Source organism: Megalobrama amblycephala, linkage group LG9 (genome assembly GCF_018812025.1).
Source record: "Megalobrama amblycephala isolate DHTTF-2021 linkage group LG9, ASM1881202v1, whole genome shotgun sequence".
Classification (NCBI taxonomy): Eukaryota; Metazoa; Chordata; class Actinopteri; order Cypriniformes; family Xenocyprididae; genus Megalobrama; species Megalobrama amblycephala.
The window spans coordinates 30645368-30663130 of record NC_063052.1 but is presented as its reverse complement, the minus strand read 5'-3'; the positions used below and the strand labels follow the sequence as shown (position 1 = coordinate 30663130).

The following is a 17763-nucleotide window of genomic DNA, read 5'->3' as shown; positions in this document are numbered from 1 at the left end:
TGCACAGATGAATCATCAGACTAGTCAAGCAAGCAAGAACAATAGCGAAAAATGGCAGATGGAGCAATAATAACTGAGATGATCCATGATATCATGATATTTTTAGTGATATTTGTAAATTGTCTATCTAAATGTTTCGTTAGCATGTTGATAATGTACTGTTAAATGTGGTTAAAGTTCCCATCGTTTCTTACTGTATTCACGGAGACAAGACTGTCGTTATTTTCATTATTAAACACTTGCAGTCTGTTTAATTCATAAACACAACTTCATTCTTTATAAATCTCTCCAACAGTGTGTAATGTTAGCTTTAGCCACGGAGCAAAATCTCAAACTCATTCAGAATCAAATGTAAACATCCAAATAAATACAATACTCACATGATCCGATGTATGCATGCAGTATGCATGACGAACACTTTGTAAAGATCCATTTTGAGGATTATATTAGCTGTGTGAACTTTGTTTATGCAGTGATAGAGTCGAGAGCTCGGGAGGGGGCGGAGAGCGCGAGCAATTAAAGGGGCCGCAGCCTGAATCGGTGCATTTCTAATTATGCCCCAAAATAGGCAGTTAAAAAAATTAATTAAAAAAATCTATGGGGTATTTTGAGCTGAAACTTCACAGACACATTCAGGGGACACCTTAGACTTATATTACATCTTGTAAAAAAACGTTCGATGGCACCTTTAAGTTATCTCGCGGCCCACCTGGAGGATCACTGAGGATCCCTAGTGGGCCGCGGCCCACAGGTTAAAAACCACTGCTTTAAATCATCCGTATCTTAAATGCACTACTGATTTGAAGACACTGCAGATCTGATTGAGGTTGTTTTCTTTGATGTGCAGGTTTAGGGTTAAAGGAAATAATTTACAGTTTGTACAGTAAAAAAAATCATGTCTATGGAAAGTCTTCATAAAACATGGAAACCCAGCATGCATGCGTTCATGTGTGTTTGTCACATGTGTCCTGACAGCTGCTGAATGATTTATGGGGTGGTTTGTGCTTGATGTCTGTTTGCTGTGGGATCAAACTCCATGTACAGTCTGTGATCTTGGCTCCTGGACTCATTAGTGTGTTTCCTTTCACTATTCCCTGAATAATATCTGTGTTTAATGACCGAGCAGGTCACGTATCATCACTACAGTGAGTGGAAAATCTGACCCGCATGACCCGCTGCGACATCAAACTCGACCAAACTCGCTCCTGTGATCCAAATATCTATAGCGTGTTTCATGAGAACTTATCTTTCCGTGCATGTTTGATTTTCTTCCAGCTTTTTTGATGCATTAATCAGGAAAACAGTCGTGCTGCTAATGAAAGTACGGCATCTAAGATCACAGATCATTACAGATCACTGAATCAACACGGCTCAAATGCTTTACTGCACTGCTGTAAAACTCAAGTTGAGTTACTTGATAGACTTTAAATTTAAAATGTATAGATTCATAAAACACGTTTTAGCTTTATTATATATAAAAGTGGCATTTTCTGAAGCACATGTAGTGTTTGCCAGTGCAGGACTCACTGTGGTAAGATGCTTCAGAGTGCTTGCTAGTGTCATTTTACTGTACATGGTTACTAGGGCATTGACAGGTGGTTGCTAGGGAGTCCTGAATGGAATTCTATATTGCGTTTTGATTAGAGTGGTGCATGGATGATGTCAAAACCCGGAAGACTAATGCAGCCCTGGTTCCCTTGAGATTTTCCTATGGGATTTTATAATGGGGTTTTTCAATTTATGAGTTTAATAAAGCCATGACGATACTTGAACATTTTACTCTACAACATAAACTGCACACACTTACACCCCAAACTGTCTTATCTAGTTATTTATTAGAAACATACATTTTTAAAAATGAACATAACTGCTTCAAAATTAGAGTTTTTGGTATGGTATGAGAAAGTTTCTGAAAATTTCCAATAAATCCTGGACAGTTTTCAAAAATCCTGAAAAGTTACCCAAAATTACGGAAAGTTTCTGGAAACTTTGCAACCCTAATCGTAACCCAGCGGTACTTCAGCGGAATATGGTGACAACTTGTGTATGACACAAAACCAACAAAATTTAATGTAAGCCGACGTATCATGATAGCGCTCAGACCAAAGCAAATTAGAGGCAGACACTTCCACATCATAGATGAAGACCAGTGATCGAAGCATTTTGGAGCCCACCACCACAAACAAGAAATGTTGATAATAAATAATATTATTAGGCTGGCACAGCGGCCTAATAAATGTATGTAACAGACCGTAATAAACTTATGGTTTATTTGGGGAAAAATGTAACTGTTATGCAGAGTTACAGCAAATGAGCACAATAGTCGCTGAGTTGGTATATTTACAGATTGATCAGTAATTGTGCAAAATGACTTTTATTCTCAAATAAAGCTTAACATATGCTGGTGGCCAGTAAAATCAGTTGACATATGACCTATTAGATTTGAAATAACTAAGCAAACAATTTTAGCAGTAAAGCTTTAGCTTCTTGGTTGATGCTGTCATCCAGGGGAATCACTTGTATTTGCTGGGGTTGAAATGCTTTAAAAAGCTTTGGCTTTCTGCACCAAATTAAGCTCTGGTGTAGGTCTTCCTTTGCTGATTAAATCAAATTTTTCATTAAAAGGTAATCTTAAATGCTCTGGATAATAAATTAGCAACGATGTCCACCTCACTAATTACTTAATTACATTTTCCATTGTTAACAGCACTAGCTATTTTATCAGCTCTTTTCCCCCAATCTTGTTACCCACAGTGGGCAGAACTTGTCATAAAGTTAGTGATAACAAACCACACCCAATTAGAGGGATATGATTGGTCAATTTTACTGTCATTTGAAATGAGTCTTTCATTGACTTCCTATTGGTCGGCTCTGTGTACTTTCAAAGCTGGACCAGCAAACACAGCACTGTTTGGCTGAAAAATCTAATGGGGGAAAATGGCATCACATTCCAACACAAACTAAATAGGCAGATTTGAAGGGTTTCCTGAAAAAGATTTGGATGTTTATTGTCAAATTATAAAATCCTAAAATAACATTAGTAATGATGACTTCTTAAAGGTGCCCCTTTTCAAAAGATGTAATATAAGTCTAAGGTGTCCCCTGAACGTGTCTGTGAAGTTTCAGCTCAAAATACCCCATAGATTTTTTTTAATTAATTTTTTTTAACTGCCTATTTTGAGCCATAATTACATATGCACCGATTAAGCGCGCGGCCCCTTTAAATCTCCTGCTCCCCGCCCCCGCAAGCTCTCGACAGCCTTAAACAGCAAACACAAAGTTCACACAGCTAATATAACCCTCAAAATGGATCTTTACAAAGTGTTCGTCATGCATACATCGATTCCTGTGAGTATAGTATTTATTTGGATGTTTAAATTTGATTCTGAATGAGTTTGATAGTGCTTCGTGGCTAAAGCTAACATTACACACTGTTGGAGAGATTTATAAAGAATGAAGTTGTGTTTATGAATTATACAGACTGCAAGTGTTTAAAAATGAAAATAGCGACGGCTCTTGTCTCCGTGAATACAAGAAACGATGGTAACTTTAACCACATTTAACAGTACATTAGCAACATGCTAACGAAACATTTAGAAAGACAATTTACAAATATCCCTAAAAATATCATGATAACATGGATCATGTCAGTTATTATTGCCCCATCTGCCATTTTTCGCTGTTGTCCTTGCTTGCTTACCTGCATAAAATCTGATGATTCAGCTGTGCACAGATCCAGACGTTTTGCCCTTGTCTAATGCCTTGAATATGGGCTGGCATATGCAAATATTGGGGCGTACACCCCGACTGTTACGTAACAGTCGGTGTTATGTTGAGATTCGCCTGTTCTTCGCCTCTCATTTTAAAAAATGAGATTTATATAAGAAGGAGGAAACAATGGAGTTTGAGACTCACTGTATGTCGTTTCCATGTACTGAATTCTTGTTATTCAACTATGCCAAGGTAAATTCAATTTTTCATTCGATGGCACCTTTTAATAAAAAACGTTTTTACTTTTAAATATTATTGTTTACAATAATAGTTTAGTCTCTCTCTGGCAAAACATCAAAGTATTGTCAAGTTATGCATCTTGAAATTTTTTTTTTTTTTTTTTTTTATCATTTCACATGTTCCTAATCAGAAAAACATTTAGTTCACATTGCCATAAACACCATAAAAGCAGTTTTGATCTGCTAACCTACATGACTGTATCAGGAACTAAATGTATCGATAAAAACCAAATTGTAGCATCATGGCCAGCGGCGTCACACCTGCTCAGAGCAACTGAAGTGATTATTGACTCAGTCTCTCAGTTTTGATTGCAGTTGAAGTCTTGATTGCCATCGCTGCTAAATGCAGAGCTGAATGAACCACGAGTCATTGTGTTCAGAGCAAACCCACAAACCCTGGAGCTGCCAAACGTGATAAATGAGAAGCCGCTCTGCCCTTCGGGTCCCTCATTGGCTGTCTCGAGGGGAATCTGTGCTGTTTGTTCCTGTAGCATATCCAATAAAATAAACGTGTGTGTGTGTTGGTGAAATGGGGGTTCATGTGTGGGTCGATGGGGTTGAATTAAGCGTGTTGTGTTCATGTGAGGTGTGTCGTACATGGCCTGAGGTGTTACTGTTAATTTTCTCATCATGGATCTGTCACTCATGATTGTGTTCCCGCTGATGTCTGATGACCTCGTCCTCTGGAGCTGCTCTCTGGGGTTCTGCTTCAATCATTTACCCACTTCTGACTTCATAATAAAAGTCTTTATTAATGTCAGGAATCTGTCACAATCAGAATGTTGTTCCCAGAATGAGGCCATGAGGCAGAATATGGGTTAGATAGAACAGATTTATCCATTTCATATTTAATGGGAAGAGAGAGAAAAATTGAGATGTTGTAGGGTAACAGGAATGGGAAAAAAAAAACATGTTAATGATATGTCATTAACATAATGTGTGGAGCTGTGGGCAGATGTCCAGGATCCAGTGTTGGAATCTGCTGAGAGAATTTAGAGTTTTTGAGTTCGTTTTTTTAACATAGTTGAAGTCAGAGTTGACTTGGGCGCCCAAGGCTCATCGATGCACAAGGGCAACGAAGGCTATCCCATCTGGTCTGAGCCAACAGAAGGTCTACTGAGGCACAAGTCACACAAAATGTTGATAATGGTTATGGGAGGGGAAATATGGGAATAATGGTAATCATACCGCTTTTCCACCGGGGCTGGTGGCGGAGCCCAATTTGGATCTGGGCTGTGCTTTTCTACTCAAAGAAATCCTGGGCTGGTGTCCAGATCCTGGTTCTGAACTGGCCCCGAAACCTTGCTGGTCTCAAACAAGGGAAACTATGATGTCAGTAGGCGGAGCTTCCACTATTGACCGCAGTTTGAAAGGCGTCATTTTTAAAAGCCGCCAAAGTTCAGGTAAATAAACAACATAACAACAACAATTAAATATGTCCGTTCAGCAGTGGTCAGGAGAAGAGATCAACGTTCTCCTGCAAGAGATAACAAGCCATTCCGGTCACATGTTGGTGACATAGAGGGGTCTGCTCCCTGCCAGTGGAAACATGTTCTGAACGAGTGCCACTTTTGGCCCAGCACCAGCTCCAGCTCCGGCATTAGTCCCAGTGGAAAAGCGGTATCAGAGTGCATATGATGACCCCCGTCCACTGTCAAAAGTGCCTATAATGGGCATGCGAGCATCACAACTGGACCTTGGAGCAGTGAAAGAAGATCATCTGGTCCGATGAGTCCCATTGTCTTTTACATCACATGGATGGCCATGTACGTGTGCTCCGTTTATCTGGGGAAGTTATGGTACCAGGATGCACTTTGGGATGACGACAAGCCGATGGAGGGAGTGTGATGCTCTGGGCAATCTTCTGCTGGGAAACCTTGGGTCCAGCCATTCATGTGGATGTCAATTTGACACATACTGTAGCACCTTACTAAACATTGTTGCAGACCAGGTGCACCCCTTCATAACAATGGTGTTCCCTGGTGGAAGTGGCCTATATTCACCCTGCCACACTGCACACATTGTTCAGTAATGGTGTTCAGTAATGGTTTGAGGAACATGATGAAGAGTTCAAGGTGTTGCCCTGGCCTCCACATTCCCCAGATCTCAATCCATTTGAGCATCTGTGGGATGTGCTGGACCAACAAGTTCGATCCACCACGGCTTCAACTCGCAACCTACAGAACTTGAAGGATCTGCTGCTAACGTCTTGGTGCCAGATACCACAGCACACCTTCAGGACTCTTGTAGAGTCCAAGCCTTGGCGGGTCAAAGTTGACAATAACTTAAGACACATTTGTGTCTCAAAGGACTGACTAAACTAAAACAGATTTATGAATCAGGCTATGTAGTTAAAGTAGAATTCTCATTCACAGTTCTAAAGTTTTAGAATTTCCATTGTGAGTTCCAGAATTCTCATCAGGAGTTCTAGAATAGATTTCTCATCTGCAGTTCTAAATTTCTGTTCAGGTTTCATCAGAATCCCGCCGTGAACTCTGGTTGAATCCAGGCCGGTTGAGTCTGGCGGTCCCAGTGAGGGTCTCCATTCTGTCACACCGTTTCCACGGCCTTCATGCAGCGTTTCCATGGAGAGTGAACGGTTGCTACGGAACGTCATTTGTTAGTGTCAATGTAGGGCTGCGTGAGGATTCCTGTTGACCCGAGGGTTCGGCTGGCCCCTCTCACAATGGGCCGACCCGTTCCAGAGTCCCAGCGCTGCTTTTGTTGTTACACTCATATATCAAATGCATTCTCCTGCTAGCAGCTCCAACAATGCTTCTCAAACTCTCACACACTCACATCAAAGGCCCAGTGGGGGGTTCTGTGAGTTCGACACATGCAAGTGCTGCAAAATGAGAACAAACCTTAAACAACTTCTGCTCAGATCTGCTCTGTGTGCATGCTTGTATCTTTCCCCTTATGTCTGAATGAGAAAATCACAATTTCCCCATATAATTTACATTAAAATACTACATTTATTTTTAAATAAACATATCAGTGATTGGTTACAACGCTAAACCAAAATTTTCAATTAATTATGAAGCCCTAATGTGCATTTTATGTATGTTCACATAATTTATTTGGTAACTCTTTACAGTAATACTAATACTAACTAACCATGAACAACTGCTGCTCAGGGCCATTAATTAATATTAACAGAAACAGACAAGTCTTTTGATTTTAATAAAGAATTATTAAATTATGAAATTGCCATTAAGATTTATAAATGCTTTAGAAGTATTTTTCATTGTTAGTTCATGTTTAGTTCATGTAGTTAACTAATGTTAACAAATGGAACCTTATTTTAAATTGTTACTTTTTTATGTTGCTGATTACATTCAATTACAAACTAAAAGCTTCAGAGTTGCTCTTTTTTTTACTAACTCTGTAAACTCTGTAGTTATACTCGGTAAGCACACTTGCTCATGTGCTAAATACAGTGCAGTTTTTATCAAACTGAATTAGTCTACATCAGACATGTGTGGCGAGTTGCAACACATAAAAAATAATTGCTCTCTTTATAATCAACATAACTGGGTGAGCCGGTTCTGTCAACATGGTATAATCTCCTCGGTTGATGAAACACACCAACTTGTTTGATGCACCTAGTCATTCTTGAATAAAATTCATTTACTTAAATATCATATACACTGCCCGGCCAAAAAAAAAGTTGCTGTTTGGATTTTAATAGGCAAATACTTAAGAATCTATGAATGGATCATTATTTTTTCTATAATGTTATATGTTTGGCAACGTTTCTTTTAACCTTTTAAAGATGGAGTGTGTAGCTTTTCATTTCATAACAACCATGTAGGTCACATCATGGCCATATTCCAGGATGACAATGTCAAGATTCACCAGGGTTAAAATTGTGAAAGAATGGTTCAGAGAGCTTGAGCAATCATTTTCACTCATGAATTTGCACCTCTGAGTCCAGACCTTAATTTCATTGAAAGTCTTTAGGATGTGCTGGATGAGATTTTACAGAGTGCTCACCTCTTGCATTGTCAATACAAGATCTTGACCAAAAACTGATGCACCTCTTGATGGAAATAACATCACAACTTCGAGAGGTGCATCATTTTTTGGTCAAGATCTTGTATTGAAAATGCAAGAGGTGAGCACTCTGTAAACTGTCCTCCAGCACATCCCAAAAAACTTACACTGAGGTTAAGGTCAGTGCCAATTCATGTGTGAAAATGATTCTTCATGCTCCCTCCCAACAATTCTTTCACAATTTGAGCCTGATGAATTTTGACATTGTCATCCTGGAATATGGCCATGATATATCTTAATACATGGTTGTTTAAGAAATGAAAAGCTACACACTCCATCTTTTAGGGTTAAAAGAACTGTTGCAAAACATATATAAAAAGCAAAACATGATAGAAACATATCATATACAAAACATGATAGAAACATAATAAACATATGAATTTATTAGATGGAGTATTTATTTATTTTGAGTTTAAATAAGATTCTGACCATCAGAGCAGCTCATGGCCAGCTGATCATACCGTGTTCATCCATTGATGTGCAGATTTTTGAGCATCTAGATCATTTGTTTTCATCGACTGATGCAGCTGAAACTTCTCTGAATTTGTGGTTGAATTTGATGTGTATTTTTACACCCGCTGAGAATCAGGACACAATTTCACAGCCCTGTTGAAGCACATCCTGTCCAAAGATGGTGTGAAATCTATGCAAATTCAGCCCAAATAGTTCCTGAAACCCGCTGAGAACAAAGCCATCAGGCCACAGTGACACTCCGCCGCCCAGAACCGCGTCTCTCCTGCTGCGTGTCTGAACTCGCTGTCTCTAATCTGACTTTGATATTCCTCCTCATGCCCTGAGCTCTGTGTCATCGTCACCAGAGGTGTGTGTGTGTGTGTTCCTCTGAGCCTTCCAATGAAGAATCTTCTTCTAAATCTGTTTTTCCCTTTTATTCCGGTGTTTTTCCCCCCTGTATGTCTGTTTTTTTTGTTTGTTTTTTGTTTTGGCCAATTTTGATTTGACCAATCACAATCAGGTATTCCAGAGAAAGGTGTAATAAATAAATATAAATTGAAAAGACCTTTAAGCTTAGTTATTAAATTTAGGGCTACACTATATGGGGGGACTCTAATAGCAATTTTTCTGATTAAAATTAATTTATAATTCAAAATGTGTTTTAAACAGTTATTTTTATTTTTAATATTTTATTATTATTTAAATATAAAAGAAATACTATTTATTATTATTATTGTAATGTTATTTCACTGTAAATTACAAAATAAGTATTTAAGAAAAATATAATTATTAATAAAAATATTAAACAAAATAAGAAATAATACTATTGTAATATTATTTCACTGCAAAATGAAAAGAATGAATATATAATAGTAATAATAATAATAATAATAATATCATATTTAATATTTAATATAATTTTTAATCTAAAAAATTAAACAAAATAAGCATTATTACTATTGTAATATTTTTCCTGTAAAATAAAATGTATATTCAAGAAAAACAAATGATTTTACAGCACAACTATACAATGTGGAGATTTACTGAGATGCTCTGAGACACTGAAAACACTGGATCATGAACTGCTCGCATGTAAATGAACACGCAGTGCATATATTTGCATATATATTTTTATATATTCTTTCTTTTAAACATTTTTTCCTGATTATTCATATTTGTTTCTTTCAGGTGTGCAGGTGCCAACTGGGATACCGAAGCAATGATTATCTGTCAGTCACAGCAGAGCCGGCTCCCCTCAGCTGTCTGTGACCAATCAAGAGTGTCAGAGTGAACAAGAGGGTGGAGCCGGTCCGATGACGGACAAACGAAACATCCACTCAAGCTTAGAGCCCCGCCCCCAATCTCCACCTCAGCAATGGTCACATAGAAGCACAGAGACATTTGTGTCATGTTCCTCTTGTTTTACATCCCCAAAAGAACGTGAACATGTAGATTGAACTCCAGTTTTCCTTCTTTTAGCTGTTTGTTTGTTTGTTTGTGTGATGCCCGGCGTGCTCCGCCTGCGCCGTCTTGTTCGCCAGGTGCCGCTACAGACCAGCTTCGTCTTCCTCTTCCTCCTCTGCGTTCTCAGCGTCTTCCTCTCTTCCTACTTCCTGTATGCTGTCAAACGAGAGCTCGAGCCGTCCGTGACAGCAGGACGTGCAGCCGATGACCTCTACGTGACCTCTTCTCGACCACTCCCCTTCCTTGCTCGAGTGGGTGGGACATTGTCGTCCGATGGCTCGCGGACGGATCCGGTCGTGCTGGTGTTCGTGGAGAGTCAGTATTCGCAGCTCGGCCAGGAGATCGTGGCCATCCTGGAGTCTGCGCGATTCCGGTACCGGATGGAAATTTCTCCCGGAAAAGGGGACATGCCCACGTTAACGGACGGACAGCGGGGCCGCTTTGTGCTGATTGTGTATGAAAACATCCTGAAGTATGTGAACATGGATGCCTGGAATAGGGAATTACTGGACAGATACTGTATCGAGTTTGGAGTTGGAATTATTGGCTTCTTTAAGGTAAGCGACTATATCAGTTTCACACATCAGCGTTTCAACATCCTTCTTGGAAAAGTACAATTTCCTACATTGTCATAATCAGTGAGATTTATAATACTTGGAGAAAATGAATCAATAGTCTCAAATCTACAGGCGGCAGACAGGACAAATGTAAGATATAGGCTACCGGTTAACCAGCAAAAGTATTGGTTCTGAGCATCTTGTTATTTTCTGAGCATCTTGCAATGGTGGTCAGAGATAGCGAGTATGAATATCCTACATCCCTGCTGAAAAATCCAGCATTGCTGGTCACCATCATAAGGTATGTTTTGCATGCTGGAATGCTGGTTTGCTGGTCCCCAGCATGGGAAGTGGTGGACCAGCATAAGGTATGTTTTGCACACTGGGACCAGCTTGGGATGCTGGTGGACCAGCATATGTTGTTTTTGGGTGCTGGTATGATCTCAGCAAGACCACAACAAAACTTGCTTATGTGCTACATGTCACGTTTCTTAGCGTGTTTATAGTTATATAAAGACCAAGACAATTATCCAATTAATTAAAAAAAAATTCTTTAATAAATAAAAATATGTTGCAGGTTACGTTTGTTGGTACATAGCAAAATCCTGAGGGTAGGGCTGGGCGATATGGCAAAAATGTAATCTTGATCATTTTTTCCCATATTAATCGATAACGATATATATTTCAATATATAAACTGTTAATGCTGCCAGCTTTAAAAGAGTATCCCAACTATGACTGAAGCCACAAAAATGTGAGGGTTCATTAATTACATTTTAAAGAATAGTTTATTAACAAAAACAGATTACACATTTGGCCTTAAAAAAATTAAGACAACCTACTAACTTAGCATGTGACTTTTAATTATAAACAAGCCCGAAATACACCTGGACTCTTATTTTGAAATGTCTACACAATTGCGGGCTGATCCTTCAGATTCTTACAACCGTCTAAAACATTTTATATAAAGGCCATAAAGTAGACATGGTAATAATTCATCAACTTGAGTTCATTAGCAATTGCTTGGCATAAATCTGTGCTTTTCATGGATTGAGGATCACTTTGAAGCAGCCTAAAACGCTGTTGCGCAAGCATGTAGAACGCGCAACAGCACCGCCTTGTGACATTGCAACATGCAGCGCTCTTTGTGAAATATCCACCGAATCTCTGCAGCGCACGTGGGAATGTCAGCGGGAGTAAACAGTTCTGACGCACACATAATGAGCAGGTACGAAACACGTAGGACGAGGGGAGATTTTCCACTAGTTAATCGATCGCGGATGGTTTCATTATCTTGGGCGGATACAAAAGTATGAGAGGATAAAAATAATAAAAGCATAAATGTGTCTCCAAATATACTTGGGCGGCCATTAATATACCTGGGCAGCCCGCCCAAGTAAAGTGTATGTGTGGGAAGCACTGTGATGGAATAGGTTGGTTGTGTTGAAAGTCTTGTTTTTCACCGTCCGACGACATATTTTACAGATCGTGTTAATCTGTGCCTGGTCCAAATAACCAAACCACTTCCATATAACTGAATTCGTGCTACCTTTTTTGTCGACAATTTCATCATTTTTGGATAATAACTTGAGGTTGGTTGTACTTTCGTCGCAGCTTCCATTAATTTTTGTCGTCCTTGTGTCGAGTTTGCTTTGCTTTTGCAATGTGCCGTAGGAAATTGACTTTGTTCTTTGATGTGAATATTAAAAGCTGCACGCTGATTGGCTGTTGTCGCATATTTCTGCTGTATGATTGGCTCTTATATTAATCCATATTGAGTAAAAATGCCTAGAGCTTATCATCGTTATCGACATATATTTTATCGCGATTCGATATGATATCGTTTATCGGCACAGCCCTACCTGAGCGTAAAACAAACACTGCTTAGTTTTCATATGGTCCCAATCTATAGAAACCAAAAGTAACACTGAAGCATTGTTGTAGAGTGAATCTACTTTATTTCATTAACTGCAAGTGATGATTGACCATTAGTGATGATACACCTACAGTTAACAAGCAGAATCACTGACGATAAGAGGACCAACAAGAACTGAAAAAAGAGAAGAGATGAGCGGACAGCAGAACAACTACAACTGACTCAAAGCCACACAGCCTTAGATGAAATCAACCACAAATAAAAAATCAATGATATCTTACCAGAGGATGCTTAAACATCCTCTGGTGACATATCATCATCATCACCATGTTTGGCTTTATTTACTTCATATAGTACATGTATAAAAGTTGTTGATGTCTGTGTGAAGTCACCGTTATGGTGATTAGTGTTCCCTTTAGTTAGGCACTTGGCCGTTAACTTTGATTGAATTATTTGTCTTTCAAGTGCATGCAATCACTATTGACTACAACATTTAATGCTCCTGACCGCAATGACACCTTTTACTATGTACACTTTTTGTAATCAGTGATTGGCAGCTGGATCTCCACACGAGTTCCCAAATGACCATTAAAGTCTTTAAAAATAGCAACTTTCAGATTGAATGTCCATTATCCAGTTGTTATTAGCAATCCCATTGAAAGAGCTCTTCTCATAACACATGTTATTGAACTGCTGTTGATTATGCTCTTATTTCACATTTGTCTTTGTTTTCATATCTCTAAATGTTTTGTTTTGCAATGTACACGAGTAATTTTTAATTGATTTTAACTGATTTTTGTACAGTTCTTTGGAACACGATACAAATCCTTTGAAACATTTCACCAGTTTGAATTTTTACTGTATTCAAAATTTCAGACGACATTGATTAATAATATAACCGTAACTAAAACAATTAAAAAAAAAAAAAATGTAATGCTACTTTCAAGAGAGGGAGCTTTTGTTTTTTTCAAATTTTAATTGTTTTACGAAGTTATTTATTACAATAAATCGGATATTAAATCATTATATTGTTTTTCCTTTACGTCATTAATGTGTTTAATATAGAAATAAGCAAGCAAAAAAAAGCCTGGCCCAAAGTACTGCTCGTACTGTATATAGACAGCTGACCTACTCACAATCCAACCCCTCAAGACCATGCTGGTAAACCAGCTTCACCAGCTCCATCAGCTGGACCAGCACTATACCAGCATAAACCAGCCTGGACCAGCATGGAATTCATGCTGGTTTATGCTGGATTTTTCAGCAGGGATCTGACTTTGGATGGAACGCAGCATTTATATCAGATGATCTGATGTCACTTCCTGTCTGTCCCGTTAGGCCAATGAGAACAGTCTGTTGAGTGCGCAGCTGAAAGGATTCCCTCTGTTCCTGCACTCCAACCTGGGACTGAAGGACTGTACTGTCAACCCTAAATCACCTCTTCTTCATATCACACGAGCGCAGCAGGTCAGATGAGGTTTCAGTCTTCATCAGGTGAAGTTTAACTTCCAAATAAAGCGTTCTCTGTGTCTCTGTCTCAGGTGGTCAGCGGTCCTCTTCCCGGGGATGATTGGACAGTCTTCCAGTCCAATCACTCCACCTACGAGCCGGTTCTGCTGGCGAAAACCCGTACGGGGGAGAGCGTTGGGCTCGGTGCTCTTCTGCACACCTCCGTGGTGCAAGATCTCGGGCTGCACGACGGGATCCAGAGGGTCCTGTTCGGACACAACCTTTCCTTCTGGCTTCATAAGCTGGTGTTTGTGGACGCCATGTCCTTCCTCACCGCAAAGAGACTGTCTCTGTCCCTGGACCGCTTCATATTGGTGGACATCGATGACATATTTGTGGGCAAGGAAGGGACCAGGATGAAGGTGGCGGATGTTAAGGTGACATAAAGAGATTGACTCAAACATCTGCTTTTAGGCTTTTTGTCTATTATTAGAAGAAAGTGCAAAAAAAAGAAGCATGGAAACTAAGGGAAAACTAAGGGAAGCATGGAACTATGGGAAAATCACAAGCCAAATTACAGCTGGAATCTAAAGCTACAGTGGCTTCTTTATTTTATGTGTTGTTTTCATGCAAACATCGTGCAAACATCTTTTGAAAACATGTCCGGATCACATTTCATATCAAAATCTAAGGGAAAAAGATAATAAATTAAATTTTGTATAAAGAGAATGAAGCTTGTTTTTAAGACACTCTAAGTTTTTAATTTTTTAATTTTAAAATTTTTTTTTTTTTGCATTGTGACATTGTTTTGATCATGTGTCCAGGTGTTTTAATGAGAATCTAATGAGAATCATCACTAAATCATTAGTCATTTCTACTGCATTAAAGTAAAAATGACTAAAATACAGTATTATTTATTTGATCAGAATATATTAAAAGCAAACACTTCAATCATAAATACATATTATATAATTATATTTTCTGTATAAATCAGCTATTACCAAACTTTTTTTTTTCTCAGCCAAACCCCTTTTGAGCTTAAATATTGACTTGAAGTCCCCCTGAGATATTAAGATAATATTTTAATAATTTATCATTAATTGATCAAAATCAAATGTTTTTCACAATTATTTATTTTAATTTGACATTTTTGTGATTTAATTATTTAATTAAAGCTTTACACATGAACCACATGTAAAAAAAAATCTTTTTTGCACCACTGAAAATTGATTTGCCTATTTGTCATGAAAATAATGTCACAATGCAAAAATAGTGAATTTTCTTAATGAAAAATATATTTTGAAATAAAATAAATATATTTTGAAATGAATTTTAAAATTTCTTATTTTTTCCCCTTTAATTTTGTTTGATTTTGAGGTGAAATAAGACCTTGACGTGCTTATGATAGATTTCATTAGATTCTAGCAGAATGAACAAAAGAGCAGCTTAAAAGCAGCATTAAAGTCTGTAAAAGTATTCTATTCAACTCATCTATAATCACTATATATCATGTCTACTGAAGTTATGCAATTGCTGCATGTGAGAAACAGAGAGGGTGGAAGAATGCAATGAAATCTTTTTATTTACTCGCCACATAAACATGCTGTTGTAGTTGTAAATGTGTGTTCGATGTGTGTAGATGAGTGTGATGAAGCTGAGATCAAATACACACAATCATTTGAATCAAATAAACAAAAACAAAAAAATTGTAAACAACACTTCCCTATAGTTTCGGATGTCTCCATTTGGAAAACGCTATTTTTTGCATACATGAATTATGTGTAGATATGTGAATATCATGAATAGTGTGTGGCGTGTGTGTATCTTCTCAGGCATTGGTTGAAACTCAGAATGAGTTGCGGAGGTCGATTCCAGACTTCACCTTTAACCTGGGCTTCTCAGGGAAGTTCTTTCATGCAGGTGAGTGAAAACTCAGCTTTTGAGAAGCATTGATGATATATATGATGCTGAAAATTCAGCTTTGCATCACACGAATAAATTACATTTTGCAATATATTCAAATAGAAAACAGTTATTTTAAATTGTAATAATATTTCACAATATTAAAATTTTTACTGTATTTTTGATGAAATAAATAAATAAATGCAGCCTTGGTGAGCAGAAGAGACTTCTTTCAAAAACATTTAAAAAAAATCATAATTATTCCAAACTTTTTACTGGTAGCGTGTGTGTATATGACTAAATGTGTGTGTGTGTGTGTCAGGTACTGATGAGGAGGATCTGGGTGATGATCTGCTGCTGTCGTACGTTCATGAGTTCTGGTGGTTTCCTCACATGTGGAGTCACATGCAGCCACACCGCTTCCATAACCAGAGTGTGTTAGCGGAGCAGATGATCCTGAACCGACGCTTCGCTGAGGTGAGACGCACATACACACACATGGGTCTGGAGTGTTTTATTCATCAGTTCTGACTGTCATTCTGTGTTGTGCTGGTTGATTTTGTCCTGTAGGATCACTCTATCCCGACTCATCTGGGTTACGCAGTGGCTCCTCATCACTCCGGCGTGTATCCCGTTCACATCCAGCTGTACGAGGCCTGGAAGCGCGTATGGGACATCAGAGTGACCAGCACTGAGGAGTATCCACATCTCAAACCCGCTCGGTTCAGACGTGGATTCATTCACCGCGGCATCAGAGTGAGTGTGTGTGTGTTTGTGAGCTCATTATTATTGTTCATATGGAAATATGTGTCAGCAGATGAACAGCTGAATTGTTAAATTGACACTTTTTTTCATTGATTCTGACCATTGTATACGACTGTCACATTTTGCCCTCAGTGACAGTCATATCTTCACATTGTTACGAAGAGTGACAGCAAGAGCTTTTACCCTCCACTTATTCATCACAATAGAATGAGTGAATAATTATAACAAATGACCAAAAATATTATGGGTTTTCTAGTGGTTATCAACATAAATAATATTTTTGTAATTATAAAATAAAAATAAACAAAATGCTATAAATATTTTATAGTTATTTTATATCTAATAATTCTTTTAGAATTATAGAATAATATTAAAAAATAAGTCATTTGGAATTATTAAATAGTTATAAATTAAAAGAATTAAATATGCAATAATTATAAAGTAATTTAACTATTAAAATAATTGTGAAATAATAATATTTAATGATTTGAAACAATTATGAAATAATATAAATTATTAATTTATTTGGGATTACTTAATTATAAATGATAAAATCACTGAAATAATAATATAATAATTATAAAAAAGTATAAAATGTAAATATTAAAACGATTATGAAATATTACATAAAATAATTATGAAATAATATAAAATATTAAATTATCATAAGTATATAACTGTAGTAATTATGTAATAATTATAATAATTATGAAATAATATTATATATAATTTTGAAATAGTTATAAAATAATTGGGATTCCCAGTGCTAATAAACATAAATAATTTTGTAATTATAAAATCATTATGAAATAATTATTTCATAATTATGAAATAATTATTTCATAATCATGAAATAATATAATATATAATTTTAAATTATAAAATAACTTAATGCAGTAATTGTACAATTACTATAAAATATAAAAACATTTAGAATAATTATAAAATACTATTAAATGTTAAATAATTATAAAATAATTATTTCAGATTTTATTCTTAACCATTGTATAGAAATACTGCTTAAAGAAACAAGTTTTATTGGAAAAAGGATGATAATTCTCAAATCTCGCTCATTGTTTTGATTAAAAATTTTTTTTTTTTTTTAAATAAATCTTACGTGCGATTGGTCTGTTGTATCTGACTAGCCAAAGAAGCTGAAATGTTTTATATTATAATGCCTTCAGATCCGATCCGAATATTAGGCCTATACGTGCACAACTCTCCAACAGAAA

At 37.2% G+C, this 17763-nt stretch overlaps 1 protein-coding gene across 1 annotated transcript in view; it reads left to right on the top strand.

The window, feature by feature from the left end:
- ndst1a (N-deacetylase/N-sulfotransferase (heparan glucosaminyl) 1a) overlaps positions 1-17763 on the top strand; it is a 42824-nt gene that overhangs the window by 11376 nt on the left and 13685 nt on the right. The window contains exons 2-7 of the mRNA XM_048202745.1: positions 9708-10540; positions 13754-13882; positions 13957-14301; positions 15697-15784; positions 16089-16243; positions 16337-16522. Of these exons, the coding sequence (XP_048058702.1) occupies positions 10022-10540; positions 13754-13882; positions 13957-14301; positions 15697-15784; positions 16089-16243; positions 16337-16522 (1422 nt within the window). The 5' untranslated portion in view covers positions 9708-10021. The remainder of the gene's footprint in view (positions 1-9707; positions 10541-13753; positions 13883-13956; positions 14302-15696; positions 15785-16088; positions 16244-16336; positions 16523-17763) is intronic.